This window comes from Petromyzon marinus, chromosome 16 (assembly GCF_048934315.1).
Source record: "Petromyzon marinus isolate PM22_M1 ecotype Great Lakes invasive population chromosome 16, UKy_Petmar_22M1.pri1.0, whole genome shotgun sequence".
NCBI lineage: Eukaryota > Metazoa > Chordata > Hyperoartia > Petromyzontiformes > Petromyzontidae > Petromyzon > Petromyzon marinus.
This window is the reverse complement of record NC_133682.1, coordinates 2,238,715-2,254,857: the sequence shown is the minus strand read 5'-3', so window position 1 is coordinate 2,254,857 and position 16,143 is coordinate 2,238,715. Positions and strand designations below refer to the sequence as shown.

Here is a 16,143-nt window from a genome sequence, read left to right as displayed (position 1 = left end):
ACCCAGTACTTAATATGCAAGTTAAAAAATACGTGAGGCGATTACAAATGCGATTCACTGCATGCACTGTGCCTCTGAATGGGTTCATTGTTAATTTAATCAGTAGCATTTCGCGACAAATAATATTAGTAATTAGTTTATTTTGGGTCAGGTTGTGTAGGTATACTGTCAACTTGACATTTTGCTGGAGATTGCATGCAGCAGCATCATCATCAGGCGTTAACAAAAGCTCAGCTCCTGATGATGCTGGATGTAGTCTCCAGCGAAATGTGAAATTGACATTATACCTACACAACGGAACCCGAAAGATACCATGATTCACTGTTACGCCCCTAGTATACACGTGTGTCAATGTGGGGCTTTCCAACACCACACTGTTGACCATGAGTGATTTACTGAATTAATGTTATGAAATACCTGTACTTCTCATTACATGTAAATATTACAACATCGCACTTATATAAGCATTGATACGAATCAATTGATTGAAGTCACAAAACCGGTCATGGCTTCAGAAGTTGCATCGCCACAGGCAAACACGAAAACCCACACACCTGGTACTCACTGTCAAAATGAAAGAGATGTAACATTAAGACTTGGGGGGGGGGGGGGGGGATATGAGTGGTTAGCGTATTTAGGTTGATTCCTGGCCATGGCTAACTTCAGTGGCAAGTGATATATTAACAGGTCCTGGGTCCCCTTCATTTCAACAACCCACATTGATCAGTGTGGTGAGGTATGGTAGTGCATGTCAATTCTTGTTATTTGTTATCCATAAGTCTCCCACCACATGCACGGGGCCAATCGCGATGTTGTAAGACAGATGATAGCAGCCTTTGTCGATCTATAGGTGGCACTGGTCACATTGTGACAAATTAGTCCATCAGTACGCAACCATTTGTGAAAATAAATGCCACATACGTTGTTTATTGTCCCTGGTTTTAAATATCTCGTACCCATGACTGCTGTGGTTGTTTGTAGTAGAGGGACTCATAGGGAACATATGTTTCACGTTTATCTCGGACATATGGATCTAAGCAGCCTAAAATAAGAACTTCACTTTTTTCAAATTTTCTTGTTGTGGTTTTCACACCTGATGATGATTGCTTGTGTTGCAGTCGAAACGTCGTGAGAATTTTATTGTTTTATATTTTTATTATTTTATTGTTTCCCTTCTACGTGACTTTACCGAAAGAACCAAGAATATTCATGTCTCCAGTACATAAAAAGGCAAAGATCTCTCATTTGTAGGCAATTACCGTCAGCGAGCACCTATTAAGGCCTGCACAGCATAACAAGGGATGTGGCCAGCAACGTGCCCGACTGCCCTCGTATCCCCAGTGCAAGGTGTTTACAAGCAGCATCAGATCCTTATTTCAGGCTGAGTCGACCTAAGGGGGGGTTGCCAGGACCGGTTCAGATAATTGTCACTGGTGTTGGTCATGCACGGTAATGCAAGTACAGTACTATCCCGGCTCAACCTGCGATACATAACTTCCAATATGTGACAATAGTTGAGGAGATTCGATGTGATTTTATTCCAAGATATCAATTAACGTCGAGTTTTGCAAAACAGTATCTTTTTTAAATATATTACTAAAACCAGCAGTACTGTAATAGTGTTGGGTTTCGACATTGTCAACACAATGTCGTAAGTGTAATATTCTGAGATCATCACAAGTCTTTTTACAATAAGGGAAGTATGGAATAGAGCACATTCATCATGCGGTACAGGCCAAGTGGTATCACCATCACCCCTGCTGGGTGTAGCCCGCCACGGACGAGGCCTCAGCTGTGCGTTACGTTGCATGGCCCCAACACGCCGGGAGAGACAGAGGCCTAGAGCAATCCATGACGTAGCTATTGAGTGTGCAGGAGGTGCAACTGCGTCGGGTCCCCATGGGCCCGAGAAGCCCAGGCTAGGCTTTTGAAAAAGAGGGAGAGATTTAACTTCAACTCAACCATTTTTTATTTCTACCAGGTAAGGCCCACTGAGCTTTTTACAGTAGCTCATTTTCGGAAGCTACCTGGCCACAAATGATAGCCCAACGAAGTGGCTTATCATGTGGAAATGTTTCGCAGTCAAATATTCTAAACGCATGTTTCTAAATGTGGAGGGGGAAAAACCTGAGGACCCGGAGGAAAATCCATGCAGCCACGGGGAGAGAGACATTCAAACTCCAAATGTACAGGCGTCAGGGTCTGGGTCGAACCCACGACCTCCTGTATACCAGGTGAGAGCGTTAACATCTAGCCACTGAGATGGAGGTCCCATTTAATTCCTTGCCCCAAGGGCCCATGCAGTACGACACTGAGCTTAGCCATCAGAACAATTCACCAGTTTCACCTTTAACGCTGCTTTGTGACAGAAGAAGAGTTTGCGGCTGACGATTTGGGCGGTGGCCCTTCTGAGTAAAGAGAGGGTAGAGTTACTGAGAGAAACAATGTAAATGTATGACCTTCATGACTGAAACGACCTTCATGACCAAAACGGAACGGGAAGGCCCGAATCTAGCGGTGGATTATTAGGTGCTGTAAATTAATTGCAGTATTTATATTTTACTGTGAATGTAATCATGGGCTTTAATTTATGCTACACATCTGAGGTTCGTCTCGTGAGCTCCATTTAGCGAGTCTTCATACCATGTAGAGAATGGCAGCTGTAGTTCATCGTCAGCCACGTTCTAGCCACTGCTTGATGAAAGCCTCTGCACGTTGGTCTTGCGATGCAACAATCCATCGAGCACTTGCAGGTGAGCACATTTCATCTCCTGTGGTGGACATCCTCTCGGGCGTGTAGTCCCTCCTGCTGCGGCTGCCACTGCGTCGATTCGACACGCGCAACAGACAGACACCACCATGAAGAAATTATGAAATAAATGCACGAGCTAGTCATGGAAAACTGGCCAGTAATGTTGCAATGGAAGCGTTATCTTGTTAATGGCATCAAAAATTAAGGGACTGTGCTGGCATTGGTAGGCAAGCACAGATTAACAATACCACATTTGTCAGTAACGGTGGCTTGTAACAGAAGCATACGGTCTACATATGTAGTGACGCATTAAAACACATTTTAATATATGAACCTTATGGCGGCACCCCGGGGTCCCGAATAAACGGAAGTCAAAATCGTAATTAATGAAAAAAATTGGGCGACTCCGTCCCACCGCGCACATAAACGCCGCGCCCCACCTGGCGCGGATCATTCTGTTGTCGTGTCCAAGCGCAGCAGCGAGGACAAGAGCTGAACAAACGAATGCACTCCATGCTCGGGTATGGGCAGGATCATAAGTCTTATACAAAGCTGCTCAAACTGCCGACACGACTTAAGTCCTTTATTTGTCATAACGGTATGCATAATACAGTGAAACTGCTCTCTTATCTTTATTATTATTTGTGATCTATCAATGTCTGCAGCCAGGATCAATCGATGACAATCCTATTACCTGCAGATGTTTAACAGATGAGATGCGTTGCACCGTTAATTCCTCCTGTTTGACAATACTTCTCTTGTCCGTATCCATCTGTGCAGATAGGTTTGTTTTTTTGTGGTTAAGCCATAGTCCCCACATACCGCTCATATCAATGCGGATAAGAGGAGCGGCGACCCACTGCTCTGTAGAGTAACATTGGTATAAACGCTTGTTACAATATGAACAGCGCATTAAAAACGCGTACTATTTTATGTACTGTTTACAAAGTGTGTTCACAAATCCACACTGAGAAACACGATGATTGACAGAGGGGTGTAAAATATTTGTTCAATAGTGTATTTAAATAGAGGTACTGCAGGTAAGTAGTTTTCAGTATTAAAGGCATAGTCTAACAAGACAACACTTGCCACTATCCTTCCAACCCATTGGTGAAAAAGAGCAAAGTTTTTGTTTACATTATAATGTTTATGCAAGAGCCGGGGGCTTATGTCCCGCCATAAGGTTCATATGTACACATTCTGTAAAATAGGCAGACATTGTTGACCATGATTATGTAAGGACACTTTTCCAAAGCTCAAGATGACTGCATGTTTATGATAAACAAGGTGGCTCTTTTTGTTTTTGCATATTTATGACAAATTGGGGGATGGAACGATGAATTGGCTGTGAACCCTGTGGCTTGAGTTTGATTCCCACCCAAGGCTAACATTGGTGGTAATTAATATCTGAATCGGTCCTTGGCACCACTTTCACTAATCCACACTGAGCATACCCGACAGCATTGGGGAGGCTTTCTCCCAGCAGCGGATTGGTAAAGGATTGTAATTTAATTGATTAATAATAATAATTGTAAGAAAGTTTGCATATCAAAAGACATGTGTTACTTAGGAAATTGTCAGCGAAGCATTGAATGTGATATTTATCATAAATAATAGTTTTCATTCCAGAAAATCATGAGCATGGCATGGACGGAGGAGGCGTGTTTGGTATGAGCTTTGCGGGGTGTTTTAGAGTGGCTGGACAAGGAGGCTCAATACAGTACATCATGTACAGCCCAAAACACTGGTTGTACTTTTGGCTCAAGTTCCTCTCTCTAGCTGCCTCACCTCCACCCTCTACAGTGCGCTGAGCGAACAGCAGCTGACATCTCCTTTGGCCCTACATCCTGGTTACTTCTGGAGGTTGGGCACGGTGGAAAGGGGTACAGAGGGTATGAATGAGCAAAACATAAATGTATGACTCTGGCACAAGTATTATCCATGGGAAGTCACCAAACAGCGGTTATTTTATGAAAATGCTGGTCTCCGCAATGAGAATGTGGATTTTCCACCAGTGACTGATGGCCCCCAATTGGAGATGATTTATGCTTATAAAGTATTAAAGCTTTCGTGACTGCATAAAATTACTCATTGGTTTTTTCGGTAAAGTCACGTATGTAGAAATACAATAAAATTATATTAAAACAAAAAACAATCACGACGTTTCGATCACAACGCAAGCGATCTTCATCAGGTGTCAAGAACAAATCACAGAGGTAAATACACCTGATGAAGATCGCTTGCGTTGTGATCGAAACGTCGTGATTGTTTTTTGTTTTAACATAATTTTATTGTACTTCTACATACGTGACTTTACCGAAAAAACCAATGAGTAATTTTATGCAGTCACGAAAGCTTTAATACTTTATTATCACACTTCTACGGGGAAGTTACCGTTGTAATTATGTGTAAGATGTGCCCTTTTTTGAGCTGCCGTTTTGTATTTACAAGAGGTGGTCATTTTTTGAGCTGCCGTTTTGTATTTACAAGAGGTGGTCCTTTTTTGAGCTGCCCCCTCTCTCTCTCTGCCTCCCTGTCCGTCTTTCGTCCCTCCTTACCTCTTGGTAGACTTGTATATGTATTTCTACTGACCGTGTACCTCGTATTTTTCATTCTATCTATGCTGGTATGTGCAATCCAAAGGTTGAACACGAAATTTAACACTCTTCTGAAATTCGTGGTCCGCCAGGAAGTGTCTGTGTTGTTGGCCTGTCTGGATGTGCTTCACATAATGTTTTTTCAGGTTTGTTGAATTCTCGTCTCTCATCTTTTTGTTGTATTTACCTCCGTGATTTGTTCTTGACACCTGATGAAGATCGCTTGCGTTGTGATCGAAACATCGTGATTGTTTTTTGTTTTAATATAATTTTATTGTATTTCTACATACGTGACTTTACCGAACAAACCAATGAGGAATGATTTATGCTCATTGCTCGCTTAAGCATGTATATACTTAGAAGAGCTTTACATACGTTATACATTACGTTGTGCTGTTCCTAGTAGCAAAACGTGGTTGGCACGGGCTCTGGTACAATTACAGTACTGTACATGCATTGTGTTTCCCACTGTTCAAACTTTGTGCTTCAAAGTAGATGTTAAATATCCTGTGACGTAATTCGCAAGAGTAGGCCATTGTGTGCCGGCATCATGGTCTAAATTTTAAAAATGATTCCAAAATCACGCCACTGGGATTATTTTTTCTTACATGTAAGGCCCACTGAGCTTTTTCAGAAGCGACCAGGCCACACATTTTACCTCAACGAAGTGGCTTATCATGTGAAAATGTATAGCAGCCAAATATACTCTGAACGCGTGATGTTGATTCTCAAAGTGGATGGAAAACCCGGAAGACCCGAAGAAAAATCCACGCGACCACAGCGAGAGACACGCAAACTCCAAATATACAGCAGGCTTCAGGGTCGGTATCGAACACCACGACCCTCTGTATACCAGGCGAGGTTGTTAACATCTCGCTTAGTCCGCATATCATTGCCTCGACTGAAAACTTAGCAGGACCCTCTTGACTCAGAGTCCTGAGACTCAGTGAGGCTTTCCTGGGTAAACCAGCGTGGCAATCATAATACTGTAACTTTCCACTCCCTTACTCGTAGCTCGGTTACTGATCCTCTCCTGCAGGTGGATGGTGATAAACACAATGTTCAGTGCGGCTTTAGATAATGCTGCAAAAGCAATTGTCCAGTCCATTGGCGCCACCAGGCGGCCTCACGGTAACATTCAACTTGCTCGCCCAGGTGTTGACCTGTCAAACATTGGAGCTGTTACCATTCATAGGAATTTTCAACCTTGTTTAGTGCTCGCATTATACTTATGAGAAGGTTGTCTCACTTGTAGTATGAGTAGCAATGTAGCCCTTTGTCTCTGCGGAAGCATATAACACACAGTACAGTACAACAATGATTTTGAAACACTGCCCTCTGCTGCCCAGATCGTAAAACTGCTTGTCGTTAGAGCCAAAAATGCAACGTTTAAACATCCCCCAGTGTTTCAGCAGTATCAGTACCTTCAGCGCAACCTGTACCCTCTCTAGATCTCCAGCCCTACCTCCAGTACATTCACCACCACCTCATCCACAATCTCCTTTATAATCGCCACACATAACCAGCATCGACACTTTATAATCACCACCAATCCCAAAATCTTTCCTCCGACCGACTCCAGTGTCCCTCATCTACATAATCACCGCCTCAACCAGAATATCCGACTGTGGTCATCATCATCATCATCCAGATTAGTCTTCACCACCGTCATCACCACTCCCTTATAAATCATTCTCTTTCAGAATATTTATCATCAAATAAAAAAATCTTCACCACCACCATCATCACCACCTCCAGAATCATCATCCAAAATCATCATCACCATAAATCTGCAGAATTATCACCATCTCCATAGCCATCGTCCCTCATTACCATCATCTCCAGAATGATCATCTTCTCCATCATGATCATCATCCAGGATCATTATCATCTCCTCCAAAATAATCATCATCCAGAGTCATGATTGTTCAAAATAATAATATTTTCCTCCTCCAGATCATCATCTCCACAATATTTACCAGCACCATCATCATCATCTTGCAGAATCTTCTTCACCATCCTCCTCGGGGTCAGGGGTCAACTTCATACTCGTGACGTCACTCGGCATGGCCGCTCTCAGTGTGCCCTGATCGCCCTCGCTCCCGCGAACAGAGTTTTCAAAACATTAAACCAACAACAACAACAGCAGCAGCACCACGACAAACATACAACAACTGCAACCATACAAATATTAACTCAAGCTCTTGAAGCGAATCCTCAAGGCGGGAAGACAGGGAGCTCGGCGCGCCGTGGTCATGGCAGAGGTAACCAGCAACGTTTGTGCGAGGCCTTGTAGTGAGCCTGGCGACCAATGAACTAAAATAGCTTTTAGCGATTGTTTTAGTCGATACAACCGGAATAAACTAAACATACAATATTCTGTCGAGCTTTAACGCGTTCACGGGAGCCCTGAACTGGTATCGGCTAGTTGCCTGAGATCCTTAGCGCGTGGCATGATGGAGCCTTGCTAAGGCCTCACACCGTGCGTAATTGCATTATAAACGTTAATCTTAAATTGTGTACTTTATAACAAAGTAGTTTACAGATCACACGAGCGTGGTATGTAAATGTATGTAGAACTTCTTTCGCGTAGCCAACCGTGCTAATCGGAGGTGGTGGGGGGGGGGGAAGGACAACAAATGAACCCAAAAAGTAGTTATACAGAAATTAGTTTTCAGTTTATATTTAAAAGTGCATAGCTCCAATGGTTTCCTAATAACTGGTGAGGCTTCACATTGCCTCCTGCCATTGTTGGAAATTCCACATTTCTATGGCGGGGCTCCGTGATGGACAGCACACGTCGGTGTAAAACGATCCTGACAGTTTACCGGGACCTCCCCCACGCCGTGCGGGTCGTAGTAATTGTTTGACCATACTTCACGCTTGTCGGTGCTGGTTGGTGGCAGCAGCAGGGAGCAGAAACGTGGGAGCATAGAAGTAACAGTATAGTACAACAATCGATTTCGCTTCACTGCCCAAAAACGTAGCGCCACAATCCAAAGCAACCCGCTGTTGCATGTGGCGGTTGCCCATTCGAGCACTATCCAGATTCTAAACCTTAGTTTTGGTCATAGGCTTCTGCAAAGCTCCTTGATCGTCACTCTCACTTGCCCCCCCCCCCTCTTCACAACGCCTGTGCCACACAGGAGGTGCAGAAGCACTCGGTGCATACGCTTGTGTTTCGCTCCTTGAAGCGGACTCATGACATGTTTGTGGCTGACCACGCCAAACCCCTCAGCCAGGATGAAAAGAGGTGAGCATATAATTATGTAATATACAGCCCATTGTTAACCCACTGCTGGATGAAGGCCTCCCCATGGCCTGGCAGTCATGGGGTTTTATTTGGTAATTTTTCACCACGTTTGTTCGTGTGAGTTGGTAAAGAGGGTGCCCAGGACCTGATCAGATACCACTCGCCGCTGATGTTTGTTGACTGAGAATCAAACTCAGGTCGCTGTGTTTAGAGCATAGTGTGAGAACCAGTGCATCACTGCTCGACCCGGGCACAGTGTCTTTATTCATGTAAGTCAAGTATCTGGGTTTCACTCGAAACCTGTATACATTTTACAGTACGAGCAACTATTTGTAGACCCTTCTCACTTTCCATCAGCTTCGGTGTCAACAGCTTTAAAAACATCCCGATGCAAGCCTTCATAGGCTTGGTACAAAAACTAAATTTTCTAAATGTTAGTTTGAGAGCACGAACATTAAACATTTTTGTTAGATTTGTTTATGTATAAGCATAACGTCAATTATATTTACCCAAAATTTCTGCTTTCTAGCTCTTCTTGAACATTAATATAATGTACCTGAGTCATGAATGGCTATCAGCTGTGGCGTAAAGCGCTGATTCATTGAACTTACAATAACAGAGTCATTAAAATGTTCCTTTATGTTTGCTGTACAGTTGCTGCTAGTGTCCTGTTACATCTCGACACATTTATGGATTACAAAAAGTAAATAAAACGAAATTTGCGAGTGTCACTTTTTTTAAACTGTGGCTACGTCCCAAGTCTGAAATGCCAACGTGACATGTAACCCATGGCAGCCTTTAAGTTAAGACTCTGGCTCTCTGACAGCTACCAGCTGAAGATGAATGTGAAGTTGCGTGCAGAGTACGGCCCCGTGCTGCACATGCCCACGCAGAAGGAGGTTCGGGAGAAGGCGCCACAGCTGCCCCCCGCTCTCTACGGACAGCCTCCACGCTACGCCATTGAGCAGGGTGGGTGCGCGGATGTAACACAAACGCACAGAACAAGTTGCTGCTTGGGTTCCGTGGATTGAATCGGTAAAACTGTTTCTGTCTTTCAGGTGAAGATGCAGAGTACACGATTGCTGGAACTCACCCTTATCCATCTGGACCTGGTAAATATACTTCATTGCTGTTTAAAGACATAGTTTATTTAAAATTGAGTTTGAACAGTGTAACTTATGTCGATGTATGCTTTGTATGCATGATATTTAAGTACCCAAGTGCTTTCAAAGATAATTATGCAGTTTCTAAAGTAAATATACTGCATTAATTTATTTTACAAATATACATTGTTGTTTGTAAGCTCTTAATTCTTAAAAACACAACTTTTGCTCATATAAGCTTTCCATGGAAAATATATAAGTACTCTGGTGCTCTGCAATAGAATTGGGTCGAGGCTCAAAAGAAAGCCGTCCCTTGGTCTGGACCAATCAATTTCAAGGACAATGCATATATTATCATAGTATGTTTTTGTTTGCATTTTGACTGCAGGTATTGTGGTTAATGCAGACGTGAATCCTTGTAAAAAGGTTTCAAGAAAAAAGTGGAAAACCCCTATTATTCTTTAGAGTTGTGAATCCTTGCTGTTTGGAATATATAGGATTGCTAATGTTTTCTGCTAGGAATTGCCCTGACGGAGGAAACTCGATTGCAAAGGACCCCGAGCGATGCAGCTACACAGAGTCTGGCACTCACTCTCCCCCCATCACAAACAAGGTGTGATGCCCCACTTGCCAAAGATATACCCCATGTGCCAAGTTAAACAATGCTGTATGAATGCCTTATCCATACATATCTTATTCAAATAAAGATGCAAAGGAAAGCAGGTTGGAGTGCTTTTTACAGACTGAACTTGGTAATGAAAAGTAACATACTGATTTGCCTAAAGAAGAACATTTATAATTGGTGCCTATTACTGGCTATGGCATGGATTAGAAATATGGCAAAAAACTAACACATTTTTCTAAGTGTGCACGCTGATAAGTATTCTTTGAGAGAATTGCATTCCACTGAGACAGAATTACACTGTGACAGAAAGAGGAACACATTAATTTATGAACATACAAACGTTATAGAGATCATAGTGACTGTTAAAAAGTCAAACTGGACTTGTGCAAAACATGTCACTATTATTGATGGTCAGTGATCGTGAATAGCACCAGTGGCAGCCAATGGAAAAAAACGTGCCCGAGAGGGCGTCCACCATGGAGATGGATGGATTGATTAAATCCGCTCTTGCGCAGGTGCTTGATACATTGCTACGCCACAGAGACCATTAAGAGATGGTGCCATCTTAGGGGGGTGGGGTAGTGGGGCTCCATCCAGCATTGGATAGACCATGCCTGATGATATCTCATATGTACAGGATGTGTGTGTATGGCAGTTTAACTTTGCTTTTGCGGTTTAATAGCACTTGCGTTTTTTCATGGTTTGTGTCTGTGCTTGTGGGGATGAGGCAGACAGGAGGCGTCGCGCACAGCTGCCAGTGTGGCCGACATCCATCGTCACGCTGGAATCGCAGAACGCGTCGTGCCACCTGGAAGCAGCTCGGTAATTTGGGCTGCATCTCAATCACCAGAGTAACCACCGTTGAGTGATTGCACCATTAGAGCAAATTATTTACCGTTTAAGAGGTGGCTGCGTGGCTCAGATCAGAGTGTGCTGAGCTGTGTAGTGAGTTGATCATCATTAAATACAATTTTGCACTCGATTTGTAAAGAAATATGTATTTACATGTAACAGTCCCATTGCCAAGTGCATGGTGCAATGTGCCCCCTATTGTGTAAAGCATAAAAAGGGCACTTGAAGGATTTTTCAGAAGTCCTATGGTAATTCTGCTGTGTTGATGTTCTCTGATCCTCGGGTCGTGCTGCTCTGATATTATTTTGAAAGTACAATGATAGTACATTTACAAAAAGACAAATATTGGAACAGTTTAGCACATTCGGTTTTGGGATGGATTTTTTTTTTTATATATATATACATACATCTTTCATTAATGTGAATAACGTTCTAAGTTAAAAGTGGCCCTGGAAAATATAATTGTGATTTAACTTTTCAGACATCTGTCGATTGGACGTGAAGGAATTTGTTTTCTTATGTTGGAAACTGGTTAAGTTTATTTCTTATTGTGTTTCTTAGGCTTTTCTGGATGGAGGTGGGCTGAAAGGGTCGGCTCTAATGCCCAAGAAGGCTTCCAGCATGCCCAAGCCACAGTGGCATCCACCATGGAAACTCTACAGGGTGAGTCAAGTTTTCTGCATTTGACACCTTTGACAAAATCACCTGGAACGTGCCCGGTCTCTTCAGAATTCAGAAGCTAAGCTGTACATTGATTTTATGGACGGTCCTCTAGAATACAATAGGTATGGACTGCTGCTGCAGGGCTAAATTATCGGAAGCATTGGGCAGTGAAGCAAAATACATTATTGTACTGTAGTGTGTTGCCACGTCTGCTCCGCACCATCGCCAACCCGCCCTAACTAACATGCAGCAAGGTCAATTCATCCCCATGACCTACACGGTGTGCGGAGATCCTTGTCAAGTTGTGTATTGGCAAAAGTATTGTACATGAACATAGGTGTGCGTATTATTGCTGTTCTATTCTACTTTTGGTTTTTGATGTGTGCCGTGTAATAAAATCCATGTTTTGTTCCAGGTTATCAGTGGCCACTTGGGTTGGGTACGAAGTATTGCTGTTGAGCCAGGAAACCAGTGGTTTGTCACAGGGTCTGCTGATCGGACTATCAAGGTAAGTTCCGATTTATATTGTGTTCAAACTCTTTGTACAAATGCATGTTTAAAGGCGACTACAAAAAGAGCGAGTTGCCGATTGACGTTTGGGTTGTTTGTGTGCACACGTACAGATTTGGGAGCTTGCTACGGGGAAGTTAAAGCTCTCACTAACGGGGCACATCAGCACAGTGCGTGGAGTGGCAGTCAGCTCCCGCAGCCCCTACCTCTTCTCTTGTGGCGAAGACAAGCAGATCAAGTGCTGGGACCTGGAATACAACAAGGTAACCTTCGGCTATGTATGGAGCACGATTACTTTGCAACCAGTACAGAAAAAAAACTTCTCGCCACCAATAAATGAAACTGCAGTTCTTTGGACACATCAATAGATCCAACAAACTATTCAAATCCATTGTATAAGTCAAAGTAGCAATGTTGTCCAAGGGAGACTTGGAGTCAGAGCATCTCAGACTTGATGGGCTTAAACTACAAGCAGCTGAGTCATGATTTTTAGGACCGGGAAAGGTGTAATTAAGTCACTAGCAGAGCAGCTAAGGAGTTCTGCATTGTATACACATACACTCATGTGATGCTGTAAATGTATTGAATGTTCTAAGTCAAGATGTTTTATAAGAGCAGTGTCTAAGAGAAATGTATTTAATGCCCAAAGGTGATCAGGCACTACCACGGTCACCTTAGTGCCGCTTATGCACTGGACCTGCATCCCACCATCGATGTCCTCGTCACTTGCGGGAGAGATGCAACCGCTCGGGTGAGTGTCTTGCAAATGCTGGCATTTGTGCTCAACGGAAACATTTACACATAACAAGGAAACCTGAACGAGCTGTGTGGTGTCATGTTAAAACGACCTTGCTCTGTCTGTCCTCGCTGTGGGTGTGGTACAGGTGTGGGATATCCGTACCAAAGCCAACGTTCACACGCTGACTGGTCACACCAACACCGTGGCAGACGTCAAGTGTCAGGCTGTAGAGCCTCAAATCATTACTGGTAAAAGGAGCCATCTTCTCAGCTATTTATTTTATTTTAAAGCAATGCCAGTCATGGGTGCCTTAATCTTGGGATGACGTTTTCTCGTTTGTAATCTCGCAGGCAGCCACGATTGCACGGTGCGTCTGTGGGACTTGGCAGCAGGAAAGTCGCGCGTGACTCTGACCAACCACAAGAAGTCTGTCCGCTCTGTTGTGCTGCACCCTCGGCAGTACGTACCAAAACAAAACATGAACCCTGAACCATTGACCTGTTGTACCGACTCGGGGAAGCCTACGTTTAAACTTACGCTTTCTTTTTGATTTAAAGCTTTCGTGACTGCATGGATTCATCTTCTTGCTTCTTTCGGTAAAGTCACGTAGAAGGGAAATAATAAATAATATTTTTTATTTTATAATGTTTAACTTTTAATATTTTATTATTTCCCTTCTACGTGACTTTACCGAAAGAACCAAGAAGATTACGCTTTCTTCTCCTCCTTCATCCCAGGTACACATTTGCTTCCGCTTCACCCGACAACATCAAGCAGTGGAAGTTCCCGGACGGGGTGTTTTTTCAGAACCTGTCTGGCCACAATGCCATCATCAACTGCCTGGCCCTCAACTCTGATGGAGTGCTGGTGTCTGGAGGTGAATTCGATTTTGAAATACTTAACACTGGCGTCAACGTTCGTGTTGCTTAGTTACCATTAGCTGTGTTTACTTGAGCTAGGTACACTACACTTTTTTTCCACAACCAGGATTACCCCCACACTACGCTATGTGCCCCAGCGTCGTAAGTTTGAGTCCCAGCTACAGCTAACATCAGTGATGAGTGATATCTGAGCCTGTGCTGAGCCGCCTCCCCCACACTGACCAGCACGGTGTGGCTTTGATTAAGCAAAGCATTGTGACAAAAGGCTGTAAAAATTCAACCCTCGACCCAACAAAAACCAGCATTGAGCCCCACCAGTCTTGTCCGACGAGTTGACGGTGCGACCAGTTGAGTGCGTGTAAGGAGATACTAGGGTAACAAACCATTGCACCAAATCTCAAATTTACCGTTCAGAGCACGTGATTCTAGCATGACGATAATTAAGCTGTAGCAGAAAATATTTTGCTTCGTATTACCCTACTTGTATGTCCTGCACTTAATTGCGAATAATACATTACTTGGAAATACCTATATAAATGCAATGCACAGTAATGTTTATAACTTTGTTAAGAAGTTTTTCATCTACAATAGTATGTACTGAAGTTACATTTGTAAATGAGTAGGATTTGGATTAATACTAGCCATGTAAAGTTTCAAGTACGTAATTTGGGATGTGTAAGTACCTCACTGCTACAAAAATCCTCCGAAAACAGGCTGTTGGGGCAAGTCCTATTAGCAAGCATCTATTAAGGGATATGCATATGCTTTTGTATCGTACTAATTATAATTTACTGGAAACATTGGCCCCGCATGGTGCTGTAAGGTCACATTGCTTGTCACAACCTTATTTCAGCTGGATTATCTGAAACTGCTGACTTGAATCACAGCTTGGTGGGGGATATCAAATGTTTAATTTGTCGACAGGACGCACTTGTGCCCCAGTTATCTGGGACTCTTCGCAACAGTTTTAAGTTGTTTGATTCTTCAGAAAGTATTGCTCCTGGTAGCTGATGCTTGCAACCGTTGTGTATTGTGTTTAGTTTTAATAGTGAGCTTTGATTTTTTATATTTTTTCAAGTCAAACTCTTCTGCTAAGAACCGAGGATTTGGATAAACTTGTCTGCACATTTTTTTGTAACTAGCCGACAATGGGACGATGCACCTATGGGACTGGCGTACGGGCTACAACTTCCAGCGCATTCACGCAGCCGTGCAGCCGGGCTCCCTGGACAGCGAGTCAGGGATATTTGCGTGCGCCTTCGACCATTCCGAGAGCCGCCTCATCACGGCTGAGGCTGACAAGACCATCAAGCTGTACAAGGAAGATGACACCGCTGTGAGTAGACGCTTCTGTTTTGTGCTGACAACAAACCCCTGTTATCCAAAAGCAGGGGTGGGGAACCTTTTCCTTACCGAGGACCAAATAGAACTTTGAAATACCTTTGCCAGGCCAGAACATCTTAGCGTTATCCAATTATAGCGTGAAACATGAACTCGCTTTAACTGAGCATGCTAAAATTAGAAAGTGTTGCCAGATCGAATATATTCCATTCTGGTAGTCGGATACTGTGGCCAAAGATGCAGTGATGGATAAATGTTGGCCGTTTTGAAGTAGTTGGTCTATTGTGGCTGTGGGCTTTGTAAAATAAAGTTACAGGCTGTGTCCAGGCTATGGGAGCTCTAGGTTTCCTGCTCTGAAACCGCAACCAAAAACAATTGTTTTCCGATAGCTACATGCCTCGACTGTGCACCAGACCGTCTGTCCTGAGTTTTAATCTTCATTTGAGAATTAAAATACTTAGCATTGCACCCTTCATTGACATCAGCATGGTTTCACTCGCGTTATATTAATGTCACTGGTAGCATGCCCGTAATTTTCAATGTTTTTCTCATCGAATCATCAAAGCTGTTTTGGACAGACCAGAAGTTAAGACTTCGCCCCTCACTGTTGTTCCCTTTTTTTTGTGATCCAGTCAGAGGAGACGCACCCAATCAACTGGAAGCCCGAGATCCTCAAAAGGAAGAGGTTTTGAAAGTTCCGACTTCTCATGTTGTTTGCTTCCTTCTCTCTTCTGTCATACACGCATATGCTCTCAAATTGTTTTGGGTGGCTAATGCAGAACTGACATGGTAAATAAAGACTTTTTGAATATTGACGTTGTTATATT

The 16,143-nt window shown here is 43.3% G+C and overlaps 1 protein-coding gene across 1 annotated transcript; it reads left to right on the top strand.

The window, feature by feature from the left end:
* The first annotated feature begins 7,396 nt into the window (after positions 1 to 7,396).
* Positions 7,397 to 16,129, top strand: PLRG1 (pleiotropic regulator 1). The gene is made up of 15 exons (XM_032955559.2): positions 7,397 to 7,613; positions 8,496 to 8,602; positions 9,429 to 9,571; positions 9,661 to 9,714; positions 10,225 to 10,318; positions 11,062 to 11,152; positions 11,744 to 11,845; positions 12,261 to 12,353; positions 12,469 to 12,618; positions 13,005 to 13,106; positions 13,240 to 13,342; positions 13,445 to 13,553; positions 13,832 to 13,971; positions 15,118 to 15,311; positions 15,949 to 16,129. Exons 1-15 carry the CDS (start codon positions 7,605 to 7,607, stop codon positions 16,006 to 16,008), a joined length of 1,551 nt encoding a protein of 516 aa, XP_032811450.1. The 5' UTR covers positions 7,397 to 7,604; the 3' UTR covers positions 16,009 to 16,129.
* Positions 16,130 to 16,143: the final 14 nt, after the last annotated feature.

Bases quoted from the DNA above. Each gene is read 5' to 3' on its own strand.
- PLRG1 (XM_032955559.2), top strand. The intron at 9,572-9,660 runs GTGGGTGCGCGG...TCTGTCTTTCAG, and splicing joins ACGCTACGCCATTGAGCAGG to GTGAAGATGCAGAGTACACG. The intron at 15,312-15,948 runs GTGAGTAGACGC...TTTGTGATCCAG, and splicing joins ACAAGGAAGATGACACCGCT to TCAGAGGAGACGCACCCAAT.